The following is a 26,802-nucleotide window of genomic DNA, read 5'->3' as shown; positions in this document are numbered from 1 at the left end:
ACACTTACAAAGCAGTCCTTTGAATGTGTTCTTTTGTGTGTCTTTTGTCTGTATGCGGCTGCAATCCTTATGCATACTGCCTTGGGAGTAAATCCCACCCAAATCCTACTGGAACTTATTTCCAGGTAACCATGCACTTGATTTGCTGTCTGCTTCACACATTCACTAATAGCCCCCTCCTAGTGTACCAAATGATAATTTAGTAGAGGACATTTTTTTATTGTAAAAGCCATACAAAAACTATCCGTTTTTACTCGTTGGTCCTGATAAAGAGAGATGAGTTCAAGCCTGGCTCTTTGCTTGTTATTCCACATTATAGATGCTTCCTCCACTCTGCTTGTCCCCGCACATGGCGGAGGGCATTTACTCGCAACCGGAAGGGAGGGCCGCTGTGTGATGGTAGCGGAACTGTTGGTGTGTGTGTGTTTTTTTTAAACACAGCTTAGGTTGGCGCCGGTTTGATTCCCTGCTCCCCCAAGATGGCGGCGGCTGGTCTTCTTCAAAGCGAAACGGGCGGGAAGTCGCTTGGTTGTCGCCGCTGTTGCTGGGAGAGGAGAGGGAGAAGAATGACAGCTCTGGTCGTGCTGCTGTGGGTGGCCCGTTCTGTTGCCGCCTGGACGCCTCTTCCCACGGGCGCGGCTTACCTGGAGCCGGATGATGCGGTGGAGAACCGAGTCCAGGAGCTGAGCGGGTCCAACTGGAGCCTCCTGCTGCAGGGCCAATGGATGGTGGAATTGTGAGTCAGGCCTCTCTCTCTCTCTCTCTGTCTCTCTCTCTCTTTTACTTGTGTACCGCCCCATAGCCGAAGCTTTCTGGGCGGTTTACAGTAACTAAAAACAAATACAATTTAAAAATACATCTTTTTAAAAAACAATTTAAAACACAATTTAAAAATGTAAAACAATACGGCCAGAAATGTTGGCGTTGGCCAGTCTAAAAACAGCCTTCGCCAACTTCATGCCCTCCAGATGCTTGGGACCACAGCTCCCATCGGCCCCAGACAGAATGGCCGTTAGAGCTGATGGGACTTGTAACTCAAAGCATCTGGAGGGCACCAGGTTGGGGGAGCCTGGTTGAAAAGTACACAGGAGGCTGCTCTGTGTGAGTGAATCTCGGGCACAGCAGCCAGAACCTCAGCCCAAATAAATGGGGCTTGGAACTCCCTCCTCAAAATCCCGGGAGTGGCTTTAGCTCCTTTGGGCTTTATAGGTGCTGTTGATTTTGCTCTGCCTATTCGTCACTGGCGGCCACTGATTAGGTATCTTACCCATTTGATGTGTGCATTTGCTGGGGGACTCCACCTAGTAGTATGACAGGGATATCTTTACCTCTCCCGGCTTCTTGGCCTCCTGTTGTAAAAGGAAACTTTGCCTTTCAAAAGAGTTAAGAATCCTGCTGGATCAGGCTGAAAGCCCATGTAGTCCAGCATCCTGTTTCCCATTGTGACCAACTAGATGCATGTAGGAAACCCATAAACATGCAGGATATGAGCTTGACAGCGCTCTCTCTTATGACTGGTATCCAGCAGGCCTCCTTTACTGGAGGGCTACAAGGAGTCCATCGATAGTCTCATTCTCCATAGAATTTCTATAGCCATTTTGAGTGTTCAGAGCACTTCATGTATGCTTATAATCTTTATGTTAACTCTGTATGGTAGATGACTATATGCCTGTATTGCAGATTTGGGGTGGGCAGGACTGAGAAAGCAGGCAGGTTGCAGAGATGGCTACCTCAACAGATCTGTGTAACCTCTCACATAAGTGGTCATTGCATGTATCTGACAAAGTAGGCTTGGGCCAATGAAAGCTCTGGTGACCATATTGTGCGAAGTCTCTTTTAGTTCAGGCCACAGAGGTACAAATAACATTTTGAAAATAGAGCAAAGAGACAACTTTAAAACACTTAAGTGGAACCGTTTACTCACATATTTTCTATAGGAGGCTTATTAATGTAGCAACTGTTCATCTTCCTCACAGCCACAGCTAGTTTTTGGCCTTCATGGGATGGAATTTAATTTGTATGAAATCTCTGCTGAAGTCATGTAACATCAGTTTACAAAAAGTAGAGTAAATCTGCTTGCAGCTCCAGTGCAATAAAAGGTCCCAATTGAACAGTAGCAATTCAAGAGAGAGATCAGCTGCAGTGTTAAAAGTAAACAGTCTTGTGTAAGAAGCCCCACGTTCAAGAACTTGGCAGCTATCTAGCAAAGAAGCAGCTGCCCTTCTGACAACTCAGGCGCATGTCTAGAGGAATGTGGTCTGTGATTATAGAGGGATGATGAACCAAAATTGGTTAGACTGACCAGTGCTAAATGTTTACAGAACAATATTTTACAGCATTGAAAGTGACTGTAGTTTGGAATTCTAACAGTATAATAGCAATAGCAAAATTTGCTACAGCTGTTTTCTAATATTCCACTTATTCGTAGATAGATAATTCCTAGAAAGTGTGTGCAACACAAATGCTGATATCAAATATCAGTAAATCCTTTGGTAAATTTGAACTTCTGTTAGTTTGTGTACAAAGAGATTAAGAGTATTGACAGGCGTGTTCCTAGTTGTAAGGTGTAGCATTTCATTAATTACCTATTTGATTTTATTATAACAGGATAGTTGGGCTTAAGGGTTCCAGTGGGTCTTTACATCATTACCATTGGCATCTGTTCAGCATCATATTATCCTTGCCCTTTTTACATTGATAGGTAGCTTCACGTGTTAGCAATTTTGTTTGAAAACCAAGATGCACACTGGGAGATGGAGAGCATATAAATCAGTAAATGTAAAGACAAAGAGTCACAAAATGGTGGCACATTGGTGTAGCAGGGGGAGGCAATAGCTTTGCTAATTTAAATTTGTCAGGGCTACATTAGTATTCACAAACAAATGTTGAAATAGGAAGCATTTTTTTATTTGAAGATTTTTTTAACTTGCTCTGTATTCCCAAAAAAGATTCCCAAAAATCATTAATAAAGACAGCCTCAGCTCTCGGGCTGTCTAAATGACGTGATTCTGCCAGTTCAGTTTGTTTGCCACAATGGTACTCCTACTCAGTCAATGTCACTCCTGTTGATAGACAATGGTAACGATTGAAGGTCAATCCAGGCAAGACTGGAAAATTTCAGTAGCGCTCTCTCTTGCATGTGTATGTCCACTCCCACAAATACACACACACTTAATCATTTGCTACAAAGTAGAAGCCCCCTTGATAGAGCATACAGCATGGTCATCCACAGCAAAGCATGTTGCAGGAAGATACATGGATGTCACTGATCTGTATTGCTCTAGTAATGTGCCGTTCACAGTATGCTTGCTCCATCTTACCCCACCAGCAGCACATTGTGTATTGTTGAGCCAGACATTATTGAGGAGGTGAAGATGGTTGTGCCCACTTGGCCTCAGAGACATGTTGCAGGGGACTGTACTTGGAAGATACTTCTCTTTGTGAGTCGGTATAACTTGGTCTTCCCATCTAACTGAGAAAATTAGCTTTCTTTTCTTAAGTGTGTAAGCCCAAATTGCTCTTGGTTGAACAAATGTAGGATAGCAGCTAATGACCTATTTTCACCTGAATGTTCTGTAAAAACATAAAGTAAGAGCTGACAGATGGCTTGGGGGAGGGTGTGAAAAAGAAGGGGGAGAGAGAAGGTGTGATGGGGAAAAGAGTGTCTGAAATACATTGTCTCCCTTTTTAGGCCTGGAAGAGAGCCCAGGTCCTGGGTCATCTGGTGTCCAGGACTAGAAATATTCAGTTGTCTGTGATGCTGATAATCGTGAACTAGAAATAAATTTCCCATTCTTTATTTTCTGTGTTTAAAAAAATGCTAGGGACTCTGTGGGATATGTGTGTGGAGGGGGAAGGGAGACACGGTTATGTTCCTTTTATTTTAGCTTGCTTTAGTTTGTTATATGCCCCTCTTAGATTGTTTAAAAGATAAAAATACATAAAACCGAAATTCTAAATGGTTAACAATAAGCCTATTTTGTACAGTAGAATTAGCAGCAATGAAAACATGTAGAAGACAGCAGCTGTTAATAAAATCCAGCAGAACATAGATCATATATTAAAAACTGACTGAGATAAAGAGGCAGGTATTAACCATTTGAAGACAGGCAAAGGGAGATGTCATGAGGGAGATGTACAGTCTTGGTGCCACTATTGAGAAGGCCCTGTCCTGAGGTCTGCCTGCCTTGAGGTCATTTATCAGGCTAGGGAACCTCTGGGCCCCCATATATTGTTGGACTCAATTCCTATCAGCCCCAGCCAGCATGGCCAATGGTCAGGGCCGATGGGAATTGTAGTCCGGCAACATCTGGAGAGCCAGACATTGCTTCTGTGGCCAGTCATATATGGATGGACACAGAGACTGAGATTAAAGTCCAGCCAGGTCCATATGGGAAAACCTTTTTCTGAGGTAACCTGGTTCAAGCCATTTAATGCTGTAAAGGCCAACACCAGGACTTTAAATTGGGCCTAGAAACAAATAGGCAATCAGATGATACAAGAGTGGAGTTGCTTCCTTCAGTATTCTAGTGGCAGACAGCAACCCAGCAACAACATTTTGTGCCAGGGGAAAGTTTCTGGACTGTTTTTAAAAGAGGCAAGGATTACAATAATCCAGCCTGGAATAATGTGACAGAAATATTGCTTATATTGTTCAGGAAACTACGCTTTCTTGATGTATTGCAGACTTACCATATGGGGAAATGTACACAATACTCACACCATGTCACTTTCCTTAGTTATGCCCCTTGGTGTCCTGCTTGTCAGCAGATGGAATCAGCATGGGAGGCTTTTGCAAGAAATAGTGAAGACCTTGAACTCAGCGTAGGCAAGGTGGATGTAACTCAGGAACCAGGTAAGCAAAAACTGTCAATATAATGAGCATCATTAATAAAAACAAATATACATGCTAATTTTGAAAGGGATATTAGTCATCACCATGCACTGTTAATTTATGAAACTGAAAAGCCAGTATTATTTGCCAAATTCTGGAAGTTACGTCTACTGAATGAATGGGGAACCTCCAGGCCTTAGGCCCAATATAGGTCCCAATTAGGCCTGCAAGGCCATTTTCCCCAAACCATGCCCACCTGCCCCATACCTGATGTAACATGGCGTCATTTGTGGGACAGGAAGAGATGCAGCTGCCAGTGCATGGTCAGGAGCCTTAAAGTGTGCTCTTGATTGTGCATTAGAAGTAGGGCATGGGGAACTCCAGCAGGCTTGACGCTGTCACCTAACAGTTGACAGGGAGTACTTCAAGCCTCACTTTACTTCAAAGCCTTCACTTTTCTTTTGTAGCGCTGCTTGCCATGTTGGGGAACTGGCCAGATCCAGGTCCCCATTCCTATACTATAGCATTGGCATCATTACTGGGCAGCATCTTTAAGTCCTTATTGGAACATGACTGCTGTTATGGGGATATGGTAACTCAAATGCTAGTTAATTTGAGTATTTGGATGAGTTACTACACAGTGTCCATTGATGTGTTCAGTTTGCCCCAAATAGCAGAGGTTTGGGAGCCCTCTGTGTAAACTCTGTGCTCTTGACCTGAGTTGTATTAATGGTTGTTTGTTTGCTTAAAATTAACAAATGCTTTTAGGTATGCTAGCTAGCTAGAGGATGTTTGGGGTTGTGCTGAAGAATGACTAAGACTGGATAAATTATTCATTACAATGAGGAAATAATTTAATCTGAAGAAGTTGCTGCCTAATTGTAAGTGAATTTTGAGGCTTGGGCAAAAAGATCAATATGCATTTGAAGAGAAGCTAAAATAATTTTGATTAGCAAATGTTCTTGGATGGATGGGGGGGGTCTTTGGTCTTAACTATAAATAGTGCAGCAGGATTTGTAACGTTTGAATCTTCTGTGAGGTAACTAGGGTTACCACAAACTAATATAATCTTTGCATTTAATTCAGAGGCTCCAATTTCACTTGTTCCTCCCTGGGTGATGATGTTGCTGCCACTGGCAATGAATCCTCCATTGCATGTTACTAAAGGCTATTAGTTTCTTGTTCCAGTTGTTGATCAGCAGTAGAGATAGAGCCAGGTGTGCAGTAGCTCAAGTATTTGTATGGTTTCCTCTCTCCACAATGAGAGGTTCCTACTTTGTGTCTTTTGAAGGAAATTAATTGGAATCTGTTTGGCTAACTTGAAGCCCGTCCATACACGTTTGCCATGTGCTGACCAACTTTAGCCTAAGCAATACTCTACTCCAGTAAATATATTCATTCATTTACTACATCACTGCTGCCAAATTATGCATTTAATTGTGCAGTCCTTTACATGTCTACTCAGAAGTAAGACCTGTTGAGTACAATGGAACTTAATTTGCATGTATACAGGTTTATAGACTTAGTCTGCATACTGAAGAACTTTTTAGCTACAGTGAGTCTGTGCTCCTGACAAAAATGAACATGGGTTCCATTATTTGCTCCCATGCTGCTTATTCTGCAGTATGTTATGGATACGTGACTCGTAACTTACCTACCAGTTTTTAGCTGCAGGCTGCTGTTAAATTTATCATTCTTAAATCCTCCATTGTAGACTAAAAACGAAGCTGGGTGAAGGGGTGGCTACAATATTGTTAGAGGAGTTGTTAGCTGTCACTAGTCCCTAGCTATATCCCTTTTAGCAGGGATGGGGAACCTGTGACCCTCCAGATGTTTTCAACTACAACTCCCATCATGCCAGTCCATTGGCCACGCTGGCTGGGACTGATCAGAGTTGGATACCATCTGGAGGAGCACAAGTTCTCCACCCCTGTCTTACAATATTGGTCTACTGAACAGTAGTATGCTAGGAATGGTTAATCCTCAATGGGCTAGAAATCAAAATGGACAATTGGTTTGGGGAACCAGTTCCACATACAACATAAAGTGCCAGCATTAATTGGTTTGTTATATGACCATGTTTAGGAAAGCAAAATAATGCTCTTGGAGAAACCACTGAAAATGCTCTTTACTTCTCTAGGTGTAAGCGGTCGTTTCTTTGTCACAACACTTCCCACTATTTACCAGTAAGTATCTCATTACACCTAAAATAACTGCTTGTAGAAGGCAAAATCTGCTTTTGCTGGGATGGGGAGGGTGATGTGAGGATAAAATGGACAACAAAAGTAATGGCAAAACATGGGTCACATATTACTCTGTAACAGTTGGTGTCTTGGAGAATGTAACAGGTGTCTTCTCAGAGGAACTGTGGCTAATGTTTTGGGTGGGTTAGAAGTCAAGGTTTTTTTTCAGGTTCAAAGGCTCTCTATTCCCACTGCAGTTCCTGGCATAGGTAAGACAAGAGCTCCTTTGAGTAAAATAACTAGAGATCTCAAATGGTTCTTTCCACAGGAGGGGCTGCTCTAGCAATTGGATCCCTATGGGATTTATTACTCAGATTTCTTTCTTAGAAAAATGGACAGGCTACATATTAGGTGCACTGAGTCCCAATTGGCTTTGTGTTGCCCTAAAACCTGAATTCGAAGGTGAATCATAGGCTGGGGGAGAAAACCCAAAATAATTCTAAAGAACAGGGATGATTGACTTGTGGTAGGAATTCAAGGGACTGCTACTTCCCCTCACAAGGGGATAGAAAAGATGGTGAGATAGCAGGAAGGCTTTGAAACTAGGTTTGGCAACAGGGTGCCTGGGGATGCAGTGGTGCCCTTGAGGACTTCCTGTAAGTACAGGGAAACCTCTCTACCCCTTCCCACTCATTATCCCTCAAGTCATGAGGTGCCAAGGGCCTTGAAAGGGCCTTCTCCCCTTGAAAAGCACATGGCGCTGAAGGAGGAAGTTGGAAGATCAATGCTCTTTCCCACTTTCTCTTTCATCTCTGTGTGCTTTTGGAGCTTCAGATTGACACCTGAGCAGCTGAACAGAAAGTGCAACGACCAAGAGGGAAGGGGAGCGAGCCTGGTGAGCTAAGGAAAATGGAACAACTGCAGGGTGTGCATGTGGCCAGGGGGAAACAGTGGGGTGCCACTGGAGGGAGGGAGTGCCAGAGAGAAGGTGTATGCATGCACGTGCACAAACGTTGGATCCAGTAAAACCTATCCACTTACAATTGCATTCCCTCCCCCCCATTCCTGTCCCCCCCCCAAAAAAAACCCACAATCAAATCACCGTTCACCTCTGTCTTACAGTAACTGACTTGAACTATAACAATCAGAGATCTGGTATACCACAAAACATAGATGTGTTCCTCAATTTGTTAGTGAGTTTTTTGTCATCCTGTGTTAAAAAAAAAAAAAAGATCTGTGAGGACCTATGCCTTGAATCAATGTTTTATGGTGCTGGAAAACATCAGATCTGTGATTTTTACTGTGCAATCTGCTAATGAAAGCTTTAATTTGACAGTGGTTGGTGGGGGTTTTCTTTTGAGATCCCATTTAAAATCATACAAATTGAAGAGGAATTTTACTGGACTAGTCTTTTACCTAGATCCTATGAAAAAGCAAACAGCGTGTCTGTGCTTTCTCTCTTCCTGTCTGTCATGGGTGGTGGTGGTGGTAAGAGGGAGTATGACCTGGGGGAATGAGGAGAGAAGTGACCCAGAGGGGTTGTTGCTCCCAGTAATCTTTTAAAATTCCAGATGTGCCCACAGGCCCCCAAAGGTTGGGAGACTCACTCCCTTCTCCTCTTGCATGCTAGCCATCTCTGTTTGCCTGTATGCTTGGCCTGTTGGAACATCGTAGCAAGCAGTAGGCAGAAGGGCAGCATGAATAAGAGGACTTGCTTCTCTGTCCTCCCCTCTCCTCTTGAGATCATACTTTGAAAACTTCTATTAACAATGCACATGCAACAGTACAACAGGTCCTTCTTTGTAAGATAACTAGATGTTTTGCTTTTAGGTCCAGTACTATAATTATGCTATTGCCTGGTGGTGATTTTTTTTTTCCCAGTGCAAAGGATGGAGTGTTTCGCAGATACCGTGGCTCGAGAACACTGGAGGATTTAGAGGGCTATATCCTGGAGAGAAAGTGGGAAGCTATAGAACCTGTGGCAGGATGGAAGTCCCCATCGTCTATTATGTAATTGTGTTATGGTATCTTGTCTTAAGTTGGAATTTTTTTGAAAAGTGGTTGAAAACTGCAATTTTAATTCTCCTTCCAGCTCCTTAACATCTAGGGTGACTTTCTGTGGTGTGCCTTTTTCCTGCCCACGTTGTTGGCTACCACTGGTAGGGAATGTGCAGCACTTGTGACATCAGAAAATAGGTAATTTGTCTTAGACACTATGGAATGCAAGAGGGATTTGCTCACTTGGTGTGTGGGCAGTGGCTGCATGTTTGTAGCAGCTTATTCATTTAGACCATTGAGATCCAATGGTGATAAAATAGTAATGATAAAATACAGAGTATAGCAGAGTGCACATGAGTAATGAGACAAGGCTGTTGCCATTTTTATGTAGGAGTTGAGGAACTAATTGTGAACTGCTTCTCTGTGAAAAACAGAATAATCCCTACTACACAGTTATATTATGGTGCAGAAGGCCAAAAACAGTGTACTGCAGATCAAAAAGGACGTGAAGCGATACAGTATTTGACGTAGAACATGCAAGATCACTTAACTTGTCAAGCTTTAACCACTGACATTGGAATAAACTAGATTGTTGCTCTTTATTAGGATGCATGGAATGGCAGGAATCTTCCATTTATCTGGATGGATCAGGGTGAGTAAACAAAATGCTAAAGTTATCTGCAAAAGTTCATGCATGGTGTACTCTTTTGAAGAAGAGTATGCATGTTCCCCAATTAATCCTACAGCATAAGAACCTTGCACAATGCTTCATAAATGGCATTGTGATGAACTTAAGGGTATAACTAGTGTCGAAAGCTGGTGAAATAGGAGGTAGCCTTCTAACCCATGGAGAAGTTTTTGTACTGTTCAGAACTTGGTTCATACTGTGTTAACCAATTTCACTATTTCAGCTATTTTGGTAAATTACATAACTGAGGCAGGGTTTGAATGGGGGTTAGCATATAAAAAACCCCATATTACAGGAATTGAACACTAGCTGTTTGAATGGGAAATTTATGAGGCTAAATATGCTTCTGAGATCCAAGCAACCCCTTGAATGGGAATCCTGTTGACCATATTACATGTTTGCTGTTCAGATGACCTACTTGTGATAAATACTGCTGTAAAAAGTCTTGATGTCTCTCCTAAAATATAATAAGGGAAATATCAGTAAATATTTGTGTTTTACATGCTTATCTGAAAAATATAGTTAACCTTTTTAGACAGACTTGAAGGCAAAGTTGCATGATCCGAAATTATAATGGGTGCAGCCTTCAGTTTCTCATCAGGATTTACTGAAGGAAGCTGGCAGTTCACTTCTTGCCAAGGCATAATTTTGGTGAAGTTGAGAACTGTCCTTGCTTCCTGAGATGGCGTTCATCCTGAGAAATCTGTCATTACACCATTTGGCCTGTCCATGGTCAGATTGATTTTCTGGCAAATTGTAACTGGGGTGACTTGCATGAAAATCAGTTTAGATTGATTTGTTTTCCAGTTGGGGTTGAATGGTTAGGCCATAGTACAACAGGTGAGATAAAAAGGCAATATTTTATCTTTAAGCTGAATAGTGAGTGAGTTGGTAGCTTGTCTTGGTACTCCTGTGCTTCCTGACAAACAACACTGTTGAGCATTTGAACTGCTCCATTAAGTAAGAGGAAGGATGGAATTCTGACAGTGTGTTCTATAATAACTTGAATTACTACTTCAGATTGCTGCTTAGAACAGAGATGAGCAACTTAAGAGGTCAAGTCATATTGGAAGGTTAGGTGATGCAGACTGCATATAATTATTACACGATAGAAAAATCCAAGTGCATTGGAAATCATGTAATCAGCAAGGAAAAAATATTAACCTAAAATGCTGAGGGCTACTGAATTATGGTTTGCATGTATGTGATACCCTGTCTGGATTTTCTTCAAGCTAAATTTAGTTAGGAGGTACAGTAGTGTGTGGAAAGAGGGATAAAGCCTGGAAGCCAGTAGTATCAGTATATTAATTAGTATCCCTGAAGGATGGAGAGGGAACTGTGCAAGGCCCCTTCAGAGTGCCTACCAGACATAAGCACACAGTGCCTTGGCATGCTCAACAACTGAGACCTGGGGATGTGCTTCCTCAGAAATGAGAGGCTAATAGATGGGCAACAAATGGTCCTGCAAGCCTTTATGATCACAAAGAAACTATTTTTCAGTGTTGGAAGGATAAACATGCACCATCTATTACTTGGTCTGAAGATATTGCTGCCCAGTCTACATTTTAATTATAATCTTATAATTAATCTTGATCTTTTTATAATCATCAATCTTGTTTGGATATCCAGTTTGGGTGTTTTTTATTCATGTGAGCTGATGCTGTTCTTTTTTGGGGAAAAGTGAGGAATCTGCTTAAAAAGAAAAAAAAAACTAGTTTGGGAGTCAAGCACTAAAGATCCAATAGAGAAAAAGAACAGAGTTGCACATAATCTCAGGGTTTTTTTTAGTATTCCTGGTCTAAAATTGAACTGGTTTTCCACTGTGACTTCACCACAGAGATGTCAAATGACATTACTTTGCAGCCATAGAACATCATAGCCAGAGTTAGTTTTCAGTTCCCAATGGATGTTCAGACTGTGTGCAGCTCATTTGAAACTGCCTCAAACTAGTAAGAATTTGTATTTTCTTTTGGTTAGTAGCTACCTAAAGATTAAAAACAAATGTAAAGATGATCAGTTGAGTTGTCTGAAAGTCATATTGTGCAGTTAGATGATAGAGGTACTTAAAATCCACTTTTAGTTTAAGCTGTTTGTTTGTCTCCTTTTATAGCAAATCCACAACTACTTAACAGGCACTCTTGGAATTCATATTTGGAGTTCTTATGCACTCTTCATATTGGCCACTTTACTGATTGGCCTTATCCTGGGCTTGGTAAGATTTTTTTAATTTTTAATTTTTTAAAGAGAAGTGTAGGCAATATTTACTGTAGATAATATAGCATCTCTAAAGCAGTCATGTAAATCTGGAAGTTTGTAATGGATTTGGGCATTCATAGCTCTGCAACATAAAGGTTCACCTTCAATCCTGCCATTCGCATAACGATTGTGGAAGATGCACGAGGGCTGGAATGCTGATACTTCAGTTAGAGAGGGGAGAAAGTGAAGAGGAAGAGTAACTCTTTGGGGAAGAGAAGATCCTCAAAACCACTGGGGAGTAAGAGAGAGGGGCACTTCCCATTCACCTAGCACATGTCCCAGGAAATGCCAGAAGTGCAAGTGCAAATGCAGGCTTGAGACAAGCTTGAGGCACTTGTCCGGAATACAATGGGAAACTCCAGGCCACAACACCTTTAATTAACATCTAACAACTGAATCCTGTGATTGTTTTTTCCAAAGCATATTCCACTGAGTATAGCTGGACTCACTCCCAAGTAAACATGCATAGGATTGCAGCCTAATTCTCTTTTGGATTGCAAACCCTTTAACCTACCATTAAAAAAAAGAGAGAGTAGCCCTGCAGGAGATAGTTTAAGGCAATGATGGGGAACCTTCAGCCTATGGGTCAAGTTGGGCCCTGCAGGGTCTTAATTTGGTTAATGAAGCTGTTTTCTGTAAGCCATGTCCCCTGCCTCACACTTGAAGTCATATGTGACATCAGGAGTGGGGCAGGTAAAGACATGACTGCAAAGGAACAATCAGGAGTTTAAAGTGCATTTCCAGTTGTTCCTTGGCAAGTAGGGCTGGATGACAGAGCTGACAATGAGCCCCCATAGGACTGATTGCACCAATACATTCCTAACTGGAAACTCCCTAATGCAGCCTGGAGGGGGGGGGAAGGTTATTGTCAGTACAAATCAGCTGTTCACGTGTAAATAGTACACACAAGCATGGACAAGCACACTGAGCTTCATTCCCCCTGTGTTTGACCTTCATGAGTTTGAGGGTGAAGTTGGAAGCTGGGAGCCTGCTCTGCTTATGGAGGCTTTCCTGCACAATTTAGAACCCTGGTTTTGCAGGGTTCTAAATTGCGTGAGTAATCTCTAGGAATTTATATGGGAGTAGCATGCTAGAATAGGTGTTTCTCCTCACTGTGAACTATTTCTTCTCGTCCTTGTCATGTGCATCTGATTTAATGTTACGTTGCTTCATTATTTTAAGCACCCCAGTTTTTTTTGTCTTGGGGAGATATTGTAGAATGCTTTCAAGTATTAATGTTTTATTACTGCTGCAGACGTAAAGTGTATGAAGGCTAAAATTAGTTGATCTGTTGTATTTTTAATTTACAGGTATTTCTTCTTAATTTGAGAGAGGGGTAAACTTCAGTTTGTGTCTCATTTAGTGATGTAACTACACCTAGAGATGTTAAAAGCCAGCAAAGAAGGGGAACAATTCAAGAGGAAAGCTTTCAATCACCTTCCCTTGCATGCAAATAGGGTAGTGGGCATGTAAGCCTGGGGCTCATTGCAGCACATTCTTGTAACACCTGCAGTTTGAAGGAAGCTTGGCCAAGGAGAGCATGCCATTCGGTGTGCCAGTTAAACTGTCCATGCTCATAAGAACTAGCAACAACACAGTATAATGTGCATAATTGGCAACTGTGTTATTCTGTTCTTCCCAGTACCTGAATAAAATTATATTACAAGTGTGCTCTGAGGTGTGTCCCTTGTATGTCTATAATGAAACATAGATATGTTGACCCATAAGCATGACTGCCTTGTGTTTCCATCAAGACTAAAGCAAGGAAAAAGCAGAGCAGGGGTTAAGCTGCTTGCAGAGCCTTGCAGAGCCTTGGCACGGCTGTCAAGGCCAGCACCTGGTGCTGTCAAGGCAAACGAGAGAGATATAGGCTGGACAGCTCTGCCAGCCAAGTGTGGGGGAAGGAGTTCTTGAAAGTGTGTTACTGAGACCGTGAGGGAAAGTGAAAGTCTTGCAAGCTGTACTGTTTTTTGTTGCTGTCTTTAATGTCCATAGTAAAGAACTCTTAATCAAGTTCTCAGCTTGTGTTTGGTTTTTGAACGTCTTGCTCTTCAATTGTAAAGTACTGGACACGCAATATATCCGCACACACCAACAGGGTAATGGGCCCAGATCCAGCGCACTTTACAACAGAGTAAAGACTGTTCAGAACCAAGTCAGAGCTCCGGAAGGCATCTTGATCGTGCCTGGAAGAGGTGAGCGGAGATGGCAGTTAATATGTCTGCAGGCATGCCGATGGAGCGGCTTACAGGGACTAATTATTCCAGCTGGAAGCTAAGGATGAGAGCGTTTCTGATTAAAGAAGACTTGTTTGAAGTTATTGACACCACCCCACCGGGAGTCCCTCAGGCGGCCTGGACGCGTAAGGATGAGAAGGCGCAGGCTTTTATTACTTTGGCACTCTCTGACTCTCAATTGCTTTATGTCAGAGACGAAACCACAGCGAAAGGGATGTGGGATGTGCTACAAACTGTCCATGTTCAACAGACAGTGGGGAGCAAACTTTGTTTGGCAAGAAGGCTGTACCAGATGCGTCTTACGGAGGAAAGGGCGATGACTGAGCATCTAACAGAGTTCAGACGTTTATTTGCTGAATTGGAAGACAGAGAGATTGAGCATAGCAATCTTCAGAAAGTATACGTAGTTTTGGCTTCACTTGATGAAACCTGGAATAATCTTGTGATGTCCATGGAAGCTATGCCAGACGGAGGTCTGAACCTGGACTTTGCTGAGGAAAAACTGAACCAAGAATGGCAGAGAAGACAGGAGTCGAAAAGAACTGAGCCGAAGGAAGCGGTCAGAAGCAAGCAGTCAAACGTCCAGGAGCAGCAGAGGCTGAAATCGTGTTATTTTTGTGGAGCACGGGGGCATATACAAAGGAACTGTGCAGCCAGGCGGAAAAACAGAGATGGAGGCTGGAAGCAGTCAAGTGTGAACTTTATCAGCGCAGAGAAGCCTCCGACTATCGATACGAATTGGGTGTGTGACAGTGGAGCATCCCATTGTCTTCTAAAAGATCTAAGTTGGTTTCACACATCGAGAGCAGTGCAAGACTCTGTTCTGTTAGCGGATGGATCCAGGAGAGATGTACTGGCACAAGGTACTGTGAAAATACATAAGCTGGGAATTCTCACTGACGTTCTGTATGTTCCTGAATTAGCCAGTAATATTCTATCTGTCAAGAAGCTAGTGGATATTGGCTATACTGTATGTTTTGACAAAGAGAAATGAATTATTCAGAAAGGGGGTGAGGTCTGCATGCAAGGGTGTCTTAGAGATTCACAGTTCATTATTCAGAGCAATCATGCAGGGTGTGATGTGTTGAGTGCTGAAAGACAAACACATCACGGCTGTGTGCATGATTGGCACAGGAGATTATTTATTTATTTATTTATTTAATTACATTTTTATACCGACCTATAGCATTGAGCTCTCAGGGCGGTGTACAGCAGAATAAAATACGTTTAAAATACGAGCAAGTGTGAATTTCATTATACAGTTATAAAACATGTTAAGCACAAGATTAAAAGATTAAAATAAGAATTTCAATTACAAAGTTTAAGCTTAAAATGCATTTAAAATGCCTGGGTGAAGAGGTAGGTTTTTACCTGGCGCCGAAAAGATAGGAGAGAAGGCGCCAGGTGTATCTCTTAAGGGAGGGCATTCCATAATTCGGGGGCCACCACGGAGAAGGCTGTAGATCTAGTTGTCGTTCTCTGGGCCTCCCTATGAGTCGGGACCCGGAGAAGAGCCTTCGAGGTCGAGCGAAGCAAACGGGTAGGCACATAGGGGGAGAGGCGTTCCACCAGGTATTGCGGTCCGATGCCGTTTAAGGCTTTATAAGTAAGAACCAACACTTTGAATCTGGCCCGGAAACATATAGGTAGCCAGTGCAGTTGGGCCAGAATAGGTGTTATATGGTCAAATTTCTTTGTCCCAGTAAGAACTCTGGCCGCAGCATTCTGCATTAGCTGAAGTTTCCGAACCGTCTTCAAAGGTAGCCCTACGTAGAGTGCATTACAGTAGTCCAATCTAGAGGTTACCAGAGCATGGATAACTGAGGCGAGATTCTCCCTGTCCAGATAGGGTCGTAGTTGGGCTACCAGCCAAAGCTGGTAGAACGCATTCCGTGCCACCGAGGCTACCTGAGCCTCAAGTGACAGGAGCGGATCTAATAAAATCCCCAAACTACGGACCTGCTCCTTTAGGGGGAGTGTAACCCCATCTAGGGCAGGTCGAACATCAGCCATCTGGGCAGAGAGCCCCCCCAACGAACAGCATCTCAGTCTTGTCAGGATTGAGCTTCAGTTTATTAGCTCTCATCCAGTCCATTATCGCGGCCAGGCAGCTGTTTAATACATCAACAGCCTCACCTGAAGAAGATGAAAAGGAGAAGTAGAGTTGCGTATCATCAGCATATTGCTGGAAACGCACTCCAAATCTCCTAATGACCTCACCCAGCGGCTTCATATAGATATTAAAGAGCATGGGGGACAGAACTGAGCCCTGCGGGACCCCATACTGGAGTACCCAGGGACTCGAGCAATGTTCCCCAAGCACCACCTTCTGGAGACGACCCTCGAGATAGGAGCACAGCCACTGCCAAGCAGTGCCTCCAACTCCCAAATCCGAGAGTCGCTCCAAAAGAATACCATGGTCGATGGTATCAAAAGCCGCTGAGAGATCAAGGAGAACCAACAGAGTTACACTCTCTCTGTCTTTCTCCCGACAGAGGTCATCATACAGGGCGACCAAGGCCATTTCTGTACCAAACCCCGGCCGAAAGCCCGATTGAAATGGATCCAGATAATCAGTTTCATCCAAGAGAGCCTGGAGTTGGTGAGCGACCACACGCTCTAGAACCTTGCCCAAGAATGGGACATTTGCTACCGGCCTATAGTTGGCAAGATTATCAGGGTCCAAGGATGGTTTTTTTAGGAGCGGTCTCACCACCGCCTGTTTCAGGCGGGGTGGGACCACTCCCTCTCGTAGAGAGGCATTGATCACCTCCTTGGCCCAACCGGCTGTCCCATTCCTGCTAGCTTTTATTAGCCATGAAGGGCAAGGATCCAGAGCAGAAGTGGTCTCCCACACCTGTCCAAGGACCTTGTCCACATCCTCGAGCTGTACCAACTGAAACTCATCCAATAAAACAGAACAAGACTGTTCTGGACACCTCGTTAGGTTCAACTGTTACAATACTGGAGTCAAGGTCCCGGCGAATGTTCATGATCTTGTCCTGAAAGTGTCTCGCAAACTCATTACAACGGGCTATTGATGGTATTATTGCGTCCTGGGGACCAGAATGTAAAAGTCCCCGGACAACTTTATAAAGTTCCGCTGGGCGATTAACAGATGACTGGATAGAGGCAGCAAAGTACTGTTTCTTTGCTGCCCTCACCGCCTTCATATAGAGCTTGGTAGAGACCCTCACAAGTGCATGATTACAATCGTCGGGAGTTCGCCTCCATTTGCACTCAAGCCGTCTCTGTTCTTGCTTCATCACTCTTAGCTCCGAGGTAAACCAAGGAGCCAATTGACCTCTGCACAGGAGAGGGCGCGTCGGGGCGATTGCGTCAACTGCCCGAGTCATCTCTGTGTTCCACAGATTGACCAGGGTTTCGACAGGATCGTCAGTTTTATCAGTCGGAAAACTCCCTAGAGCCCTTTGAAAACCTTCAGGATTCATTAGTCTCCGGGGGCGGACCATCTTAATTGGTCCTCTACCCTTGCAGAGGGGAGAAAACAGTGTGAGTCTAAACCTCAGTAGGCGGTGATCTGTCCATGACAAAGGAATAGATGTAAAATTCCTCACTCCCAGATCACCGTCCCCCATTCCTGTGGCAAAAATCAAGTCTAGAGTGTGCCCCGACACATGCGTGGGACCAGTAACAAATTGAGACAGCCCCATGGCTGTCATGGAGGTCATGAAGTCCTGAGCTGCTCCAGACATAGCGGTCTCAGCATGAATGTTGAGATCCCCCAACACCAAAAGTTTGGGGGATCGCAACAACAAGTCTGAGACCACCTCTGTCAGCTCAGTTAGGGAGGCTGTTGGGCAGCAGGGTGGATGGTACAGCAACAGTATTCCCAGTCTGTCTCGCTGACCCAACGTAATGTGCAGACACTCCAGACCATTAGCCACCTGGATAGGGTGCCTAACAAGAGGGATGGAACTCGTATAGACCACAGCGATTCCCCCTCCCCGACCCTCGGATCTACCCAGATGCTGAACCGAGTACCCAGGTGGGCACAGCTGGGAGAGATTAACGCCCCCCAGATTGCTCACCCAGGTCTCGGTAATACATGCCAGATCGGCCACCTCATCCACAATTAAATCATGGATGAGGGAGGTTTTATTATTTACCGATCTGGCATTAAAAAGCAGCAACTGGAGATCCGAGGGTTGACTGATAGAACTACCAGCAGTCCTGTGGGTGTGAGGAAGACCGGAACACGGCACAGCCACCAGTTGTCTGGGCCGAGTTCCCCTCAGATGGCATGTCTTCCTCACAACGCCATACCTCCCATTACCCGTCACTACGCTGACAGGGGCCCCCTCTGGTTCTCCCTCCCAATACACTAACCTCTTGCCCAGGCACAAAATAAAATAAAATAAATAACAAAACATAAACTGTACACAATCACACACTCACTCATACAAAACATGCAACCATCCACATGACACGATTGGGGCATGCAAACTATGAAACAATTAAGAAAACCCCTACTCATAGTGAAAACATGAAATTGACAGATTGTGGGCAACTAGTGGATTGTGATGCCTGTTGTAAAGCGAAGGCAACGGTTGCACCCATTAAGGAAGAAGCAGAATGCACCACAAACGCTCCCTACCAACTGATTCATGTTGATCTGTCAGGGCGAATACAGAGTTCACGAGGGGGTGCTAAATACTTTATGGTCGTGGTTGATGACTTTACGAGGTTCTGTCATGTTTATTTACTGAAGAGAAAAGATGAGGCAGAACAGAAGCTGCCTCTGTTTATCAAGAGGATTGAAACACAGCATGGCATTGCTGTGGGACGTATCCGATCAGACCGGGGGGGGGGAATTCACGGGTAAAGCATTGCATGAATTCCTGGAAAGCAAGGGAATAGAGCAAAACTTCACAGCCCCATTTTCTCCGTTTTCTAATGGGGTGGCAGAGAGGAGAAATAGGGCACTTCAGGAATCTCTGAGAGCCATGTTGGGGGATTCCAATCTAGCAGGCTCATTCTGGGGAGAGTGTATTTTGTATGCGACGTACATACACAACAGGGTGTTACACAGTACCATTGGGATGTCACCCTATGAAAAACTCACAGGGAAAAAGCCGAGGGTGCAGCACATTGAGCGGTTCGGGGCTAGGTGCTGGGTACACATTCCAAAGGGGAAAAGGCATGGGAAACTTGCTCCCAGAGCACAGGAAGTGTTTGTGCTAGGTTTCCAACATGCGTATTACAGGGTTTGGGTTCCTAAGACACAGCAAGTTGTGCTGAGCAGAAGCATAAAAATATCAGACAAGCCTTGGGACCAGAACCAGACAGTTATGCTAAATGGGTCAAACAATGCACCAACACAAGGGGTGAAAGCAGAAGAAACACAAATTCCATTGAAGGATGCTTTGAATGAATTGATATGGGGCAAGCGTAAAACAAAGAAAAGAAAAGCTGACGATCTGAATCAACCTGAGCAAGCAATGCCAGGTACAAGTGCTGATAATGGTGGGACGGTTGGAGCCGAAGCTCCAGTTCCCTTGAGGTGCTCCGAGAGAGCTAACATTGGGAAGCCGCCTGACAGATTTACAGTGGGTGTAGTCAGCGGCCCGGGTGTATACAAAGAAATAGAAGTGGATGCAGAAACGTTATACCTGACTTGTGTACAACCAAAGTTCAGTGAATAAAGTTTAAAGGAATCAATGTACTTTGTAAACTGAAGCTTGTAATGTATGTAAAAAATGTACTGTGGAATGTAACTGGAATATGAATGTTACTGGGAACTGAAATGTAACTGTTATAGTTAGAATATATTGCTAGAGCATATGTAGTCTTGGTGGAAAGGTGGGGGCTGTTGACCCATAGGCATGACTGCCTTGTGTTTCCATCAAGACTAAAGCAAGGAAAAAGCAGAGCAGGGGTTAAGCTGCTTGCAGAGCCTTGCAGAGCCTTGGCACGGCTGTCAAGGCCAGCACCTGGTGCTGTCAAGGCAACCGAGAGAGATATAGGCTGGACAGCTCTGCCAGCCAAGTGTGGGGGAAGGAGTTACTGAGACCGTGAGGGAAAGTGAAAGTCTTGCAAGCTGTACTGTTTTTTGTTGCTGTCTTTAATGTCCATAGTAAAGGACTCTTAATCAAGTTCTCAGCTTGTGTTTGGTTTTTGAACGTCTTGCTCTTCAATTGTAAAGTACTGGACACGCAGTATATCCGCACACACCAACAAGATATGTCGCACTCAGGCACAGAAAAATGGTAAAACCCCAATGACTTCTGAAAGAGCAGCATGCATCCTTGAAGAAACCTGTCTAATTGTGGAACTTGTAGTAGGTTACCTTTGTAATACTTTTTTTCTTTCAGGTCCTGGTTTTACTTGCAGACTGTGTTTTTCCGCCTAAGTCCAGAGCAGAAGGTTCTGGTAAGTATACAAGAAAAAACTAAGTTCAGTGTACAATTTTGGGAGGTGAACTGTATCTTTAATAAAAGACAAGTAACATAAAAGTACAGGATATTCAGCTGATTCTGTAAAATTTGTTCTGAAAACTAGGCAGATCATCTTCCACTGCTGAACAGATTCTTGTTGACAAGTGTTGAATGAGATGACTTGATCAGTTTGTAATATGTAAGCTACAATACTACATGAGTAGTTGCATACCAGCTCCTTATGCTGCACAAGTGATATTGGGCCTGTGAAGAAATTATTCATTAGTATGGCAACTAAATCCACATTGGAACCAGATGGGCAGAATATATTTTTCAGATGCTGTAAGTAGCATGATAGCAGCTGTGGAGCTGGTGACAAATGCAAGCCTGGAAACATGTAATGGAACTTGTAGAGCATCCTGCTAAGTACAAAGCAGTCTGCATTTGTAAAAATTAAGCTGAACTGAATTAAAGGTAAAGAGTTTGCTTAGACAGCTGAGATACTAAAGTGGCAGATTAATAACCTTCATTAAAAAAAAATAGCCAAATAGGTTTATGTATAAATGGGCTATGTTTGTTATGTTTTTGAATGATAAATGTCAAAATAACATAACAGCCATGCAACATTTTTTTATTTATTGTAAGTTTGTCTGTTTTGTATTTCTTTAGATTTCCTATTTCATTTATGATCTCTTTTGTGTGTGTAATAAATAAATAAGGACAGTACCATAGCGACACCGGTGATCCTTAAAGTACTTTGTAGGCTACCAAAGAAATCAAAATAAGTGTGCTGAATTTTACGGCCTATGTTGAACTGGGGAAAAATATTGGATGGTTGGTTGAAGGGGAACAGGCAAAATATAAGGAACTTAAACATTTCTGCTCCAAATGGGATATAAATAAGCTACATCTAGTGTATGGGATGGGGACAGAAAGGGAGAAAAGGGTGGGGGTGAGGGTGAGCCTTCTAGGCCAAGCTGCTACTTAATGCAGTTAACATATAATCCATTAGCAAATACACAACTCATACCATCTGCTTCATGGTAGCAGAAGTGGATGGCATCCAAAGTAACAGGGTCAGGAAGGAGGGGGTCAGAAACCCAGGATGTCAAAAGGAAAAGATGTAATGAAATTCCAAAGGATTTATTAAAAAATATCAAGAAAAACTGCCCAACACGTTTCGGCAAGACAATCACTGCCTTCGTCAGGGGCGAATGTAGAAATTCTGTATAAAACTATCCAATAATCAAAAATGTCACTATGACAAATAAACTGTGACTCTACACATTCGCCCCTGACGAAGGCAGTGATTGTCTTGCCAAAATGCTTTGGGCAGTTTTTCTTGATATTTTTAATAAATCCTTTGGAATTTCATTACCACGTCTTTTCCTTTTGACCTCCTGGGGTTCTGCCCCCTCCTTCCTGACATAAGAACATAAGAAGAGCCTGCTGGATCAGGCCAGTGGCCCATCTAGTCCAGCATCCTGTTCTCACAGTGGCCAACCAGGTGCCTGGGGGAAGCCCGCAAGCAGGACCCGAGTGCAAGAACACTGTCCCCTCCTGAGGCTTCCGGCAACTGGTTTTCAGAAGCATGCTGCCTCTGACTAGGGTGGCAGAGCACAGCCATCATGGCTAGTAGCCATTGATAGCCCTGTCCTCCATGAATTTGTCTAATCTTCTTTTAAAGCCATCCAAGCTGGTGGCCATTACTGCATCTTGTGGGAGCAAATTCCATAGTTTAACTATGCGCTGAGTAAAGAAGTACTTCCTTTTGTCTGTCCAGCTTCATGGTAGCAATCATAAGAAGAATGGCCAAATATTGGAGAGCCACCAGTTGGAATGAAGTGTAGGCTGTTGAAGATTATAAGTTAACAACATTAATTTAACATAATTTTGTACATCAAGTTCTCAATTTTTCCCGTCAACAGACCTGATGGACCCCAATGATGATAAAGCTGAAGAGCGGCAGGAGACACTACAACATATGGCAGGAGAACCAATTACAGAAAAGGATTTGTCTGATGGAGAAGATGAGGAAGAGGAGTCTCAGGACAACTTCTCAGATGACTCTGCAGTTGAAGGATCTGAGACAGAATATGACTTGGAGCACCAAGCATCTGACAAAGTGGAGCAAAGCTCTCTAAGGCAGCGTAAACCAGAAGTGGAGGCTGATGAACTATAGTACAAGTAGCTATGTATGTACTTTATCTGGACCAAAGAAGCATCGGGGACCATCCTTGATTGCAGCTGAAGCCAAACACTTGACCTGTAAACTGTTACAGCTAAATGCATGCTTTGTGCCATAAGGCTACTGTCATTGTTTTTAGGGCCAGTATTTTCTAACGTTTATTCTGGAAGATACATTTTTAATGTTGAGACGATAGCCATGACAATCACTTTTATTTTGTACTTGGTCTGGGGTGGTGTTGATAGGAGGCTTTATTTTTAGGCAAGGATGTTATAAGCACAGCGAAATCTACCCAAGTGCACTCTACCCAAGCATTCTACCCAAGTGCACATTTTGCATTTCTGTCCTGTCCTGACAAATCTTAGATAATCTAATGCATGCTTTGCTCTTTGTTGGTATAAGCTAATCAGATAAGGGATTCATAGTTTTCTGTTAAAAAGCCATAGTAGCTCATCAGCAGACTTAAGGCATCTTCAGTCATTACAAATCAAGAGTTCACTCTTGAGTGTACATGCATATACACGCAGTGTGTCATTATGTTTGAAGTAGTTAACGAGTATAAGTTTATAAGCTTGCATTTTATAAAACAAGTTTTACTAGTTTCATTTTGGGTTTACTGACCTGCATCCAAGTAGTGTTCTATAACTATTCACATCTGTGTCCTACTGTGTTAGTGTATAATTGGCTTCCATATGGGTTTCCCAAATGCTTGTCCACAAGGTGAACTTCTCACCACTTAGCTGGCTGACCATGCATGGGGCTCTTCAGTTTATTCAAGACAGCTTTGATCATGTTGATACCCGACGTGCATTCCAGTGCAAGGTGGATCAGCACCTTGCACAATTAGAAAATGCCACACTCAGTGACACATTGCTTAATTAAAATAGTTGCTGATACCTGAAGTAAATGATCACATATTCCTGATGACCAAAATACTTATGTGATTTCAAAAGGTTTAGGCTGTTACAACTGCCTAAAGATGATGATGTGGTGTGAAACAAACATCCTTAATGGTTCTGGTTGATTTATTTAACAAATGGTTATTTGTTCCTAAATGGTTAAGAATGTTTACTAACTTCGTACAAACATCCTTAATGGTTCTGGTTGATTTATTTAACAAATGGTTATTTGTTCCTAAATGGTTAAGAATGTTTACTAACTTCGTACATGCCGTATGTTGATTAGTTTAGTATAGCTGTGTAAATATAGCTTCACTGTAGCCGTGGCTGTTGTCACCCTATATAAATGCTGGTTGCAGTGCATTGGAGTGAATTACGCTTACATTGTGAAACAAAAGCTCATAACGATTCAGTGGCAGCATAATTGGATGACTAGGAGGCTAAAGAATCCAGAGCAGAGAATGAATGACTGTTGTTGGACATGATCAGCTGCCATGGCAAGAGATGATTCTATTACACCAAGGGCCTTCTATCATACCTCATTATTGGCCATGCAGACTGGTTGCCTTCTAGCACAGGAGGGCACAGGTTACCTACCCCTGTAGTAAGCAAATGAGAGACTTAAAAGTAAACAACAATAGTTAAAAGCATACTTGCAGTGTTTTGCATAGTGTTACAAAGCTCGTTTTGTGGCTCTTACCAGTAAGCTCCAGGATGCAGCTTGACAGCATTGCTCAAATAAATCCAGGTTGTCTTGAATATAAGCCAGGTTGACTCACCTGCATAAAATGCATTGAGGTAAAAACTGCTAGGTGAATTGCTGGAAATGCTTTAATGTACATGTTTAACATAGTGCAAAAAAACCTGGTAACCTGAGATGCTGCTGCTCAAAATTTGTTAACATAGTTAAAGCAACACATAATTGAGAAGCCTAAATTTTAAAAATCTTATTAATGGTTCATTTGTAAACTAAATGTACTTTTCATGCTGCTAAAGTATCACAGAAGTAACATGGTCACCTTGATTTGATTCTGGAACCTTCCTAACACAATCCCTTAGCAAGTGAGGCCAAGCTTTTTTCAGATACGTGAAAAAAATATTAGAGCTGTAGAAGCTGACCTTTCCATGTTCCCATGAAACAAAAATGGATGACAGCTAATTGACTGTTGTTGCTTTGTTAAAGGTAGAGTCTGTCGTAATTGCAGTTTTAACTATTTAACAAAATTTTTATGTTTCAGAAGACTACTCACACAATTACTAAAACCATTTGGAGAGTAAGTCTACTTTACCTAAAAGCATGAAGCAACACTGGCATTGTTTGTTAGGTACTCAGATAAGAAAGTACACGAAGGTTGCAATTCTAAACATGTATATTGGGAAGTAAGCCCTGTTGAGTTCAATAGGACTTAGTTCTAAGTAAGCTTGTGCGGAATCAAATTGTCATGTTCTGTTAACATGACAATCCTCAATACTTCATGCTCGTGAACATATCCTTAAGTTTATTGCAACTTGAAGTATAGACATGGAACTGTATTAATCTTCATTAATATTTCCATTACACCAACAGAACTCAGTTGTTCAGGTCTTCCAACTCTGCTAGTTTATTCCTAGAAAGAGTGCTGTCAGGATACAGATATGAGGGTTCATAGTACTGCTTAAGTTGATTTAGGACAGAGATGACAAAAGTATCTCAAAAGAAGCTGTTGGAAACTAGCCTTTTTCATCATGCACAAAAATGGTGCTGTTGAAACAGTGGCCATATTAACCACTATGAACAAATGCACTATGGTCTACAGGGCTGTATCAGGGTTTTAATTTGCATGGATTCCCAACTTTTAAGGTGCCAAGTTCTTCAATAAATGGAGGGGAGTAATTCATTTAGAAATTGATTCTTAAAAGAACTGGTATTGGGTCAAGCAAATTTAATCTCACGTTTGGAGCAAATCATTCTGGAAAAAAGGCAATATTTTTGTGCTCCTAATTGTTTAGTTGAAATGATTAGTTTAGTTTGTGACATGATTTTTATGCAAAACAATTTATACTAAAATGCTACTGTTTATTTCTTTAACTATATAAAAATTATTTATTACATGTCCTGTGTCCATTTAAGAGTGTTAAAAAAGTTACATTATTAATATATGTATTAGTATTCCACCTTTCAAGTTCCCAGTTGATCTTGACCAAAATGTATAGTGTGATACAGATAACATTTAGTTCTGTTGATAAGAGCTTATTGATAACTTGAACACATTTCTACCATAATGTTACCTTTCCCAGATGTGTAGTCTAAACTATACTCCAAAAGTATCTGCTCTGCTCACAAAGTCTCAGTTGCACTCTTTAAATGAGTTTGTTTTGTTGTGCCCTGAAGATGCCAGATGGAAACTTTGAGACCAATATATCCACGCTGCAGACAGACTTCACTACAAACCTTTAAAATGGTGCAAGAAATAATTTCGCTAAAGCTTTGAAAGCAATTGAAAATTACACGTCAGGTTTATATGCCTAGGTAGGCTTGCTGAAAGTGTGGCAGCAGACAGTACAGCAAAGGTGCCTGCCTAATGTAAATGAGCAAAGTGTGCTGCCACACTAAAGTATTGATTCCTAGCAAATGTAGGATAAACATTAAGTAGTGGTTACGGTGTTGGACTATGAACTGGGAGACCAGGGTTCGAATCCCCACACAGCCATGAATCTCACTGGGTGACCTTGGGCCAGTCACCACCTCTCAGCCTCAGAAGACGGCAATGGTAAACCCCCTCTGAATACCGCTTACCACGAAAACCCTATTCATAGGGTCGCCCATAAGTCGGAATCGACTTGAAGGCAGTCCAATCCAATCCTGTAAAAGTGCCAGTTTTTCAGATCTGAAGTAGCCAAGTGGGCATATATGGAGTAAGGCTTCAAGTAAACTAGTCCCAGGCTGGTACGGCCATTGTACACAAATTGTAAGACTGAATTTAGCCTGGTAACAAATTGGCAGCCAGTGCAGCTTTCTGAGCAGAGGTGTAATATGCCAATGGTCTTGCTTCTGTTAGCAGTTGTGCTGCAACATTCTGCAGTAATGGTTCTTTAAATACTCAACGTTCTTTAAACAGCTTTTTAAATGCTCAAGAGCCAT

The 26,802-nt window shown here is 42.6% G+C and overlaps 1 protein-coding gene across 1 annotated transcript; it reads left to right on the top strand.

Moving 5' to 3' along the window:
• Positions 1-368: 368 nt before the first annotated feature.
• Positions 369-25,778, top strand: TMX4 (thioredoxin related transmembrane protein 4). The gene is made up of 8 exons (XM_061622528.1): positions 369-736; positions 4,740-4,855; positions 6,975-7,020; positions 8,899-9,027; positions 9,622-9,667; positions 11,814-11,915; positions 20,532-20,589; positions 22,523-25,778. Exons 1-8 carry the CDS (start codon positions 480-482, stop codon positions 22,774-22,776), a joined length of 1,008 nt encoding a protein of 335 aa, XP_061478512.1. The 5' UTR covers positions 369-479; the 3' UTR covers positions 22,777-25,778.
• Positions 25,779-26,802: the final 1,024 nt, after the last annotated feature.

This window comes from Rhineura floridana, chromosome 4 (genome assembly GCF_030035675.1).
Source record: "Rhineura floridana isolate rRhiFlo1 chromosome 4, rRhiFlo1.hap2, whole genome shotgun sequence".
NCBI classification, from domain to species: domain Eukaryota; kingdom Metazoa; phylum Chordata; class Lepidosauria; order Squamata; family Rhineuridae; genus Rhineura; species Rhineura floridana.
This window is presented reverse-complemented; position numbering and strand designations above follow the sequence as displayed.

Coding starts and splice junctions, on each gene's coding strand:
- TMX4 (XM_061622528.1), top strand. CDS start 480: ATGGCGGCGGCTGGTCTTCTTCAAAGCGAAACGGGCGGGAAGTCGCTT. Junction 9,028..9,621: donor AAGTCCCCATCGTCTATTAT/GTAATTGTGTTA, acceptor GCTCTTTATTAG/GATGCATGGAATGGCAGGAA. Junction 20,590..22,522: donor GTCCAGAGCAGAAGGTTCTG/GTAAGTATACAA, acceptor TCCCGTCAACAG/ACCTGATGGACCCCAATGAT.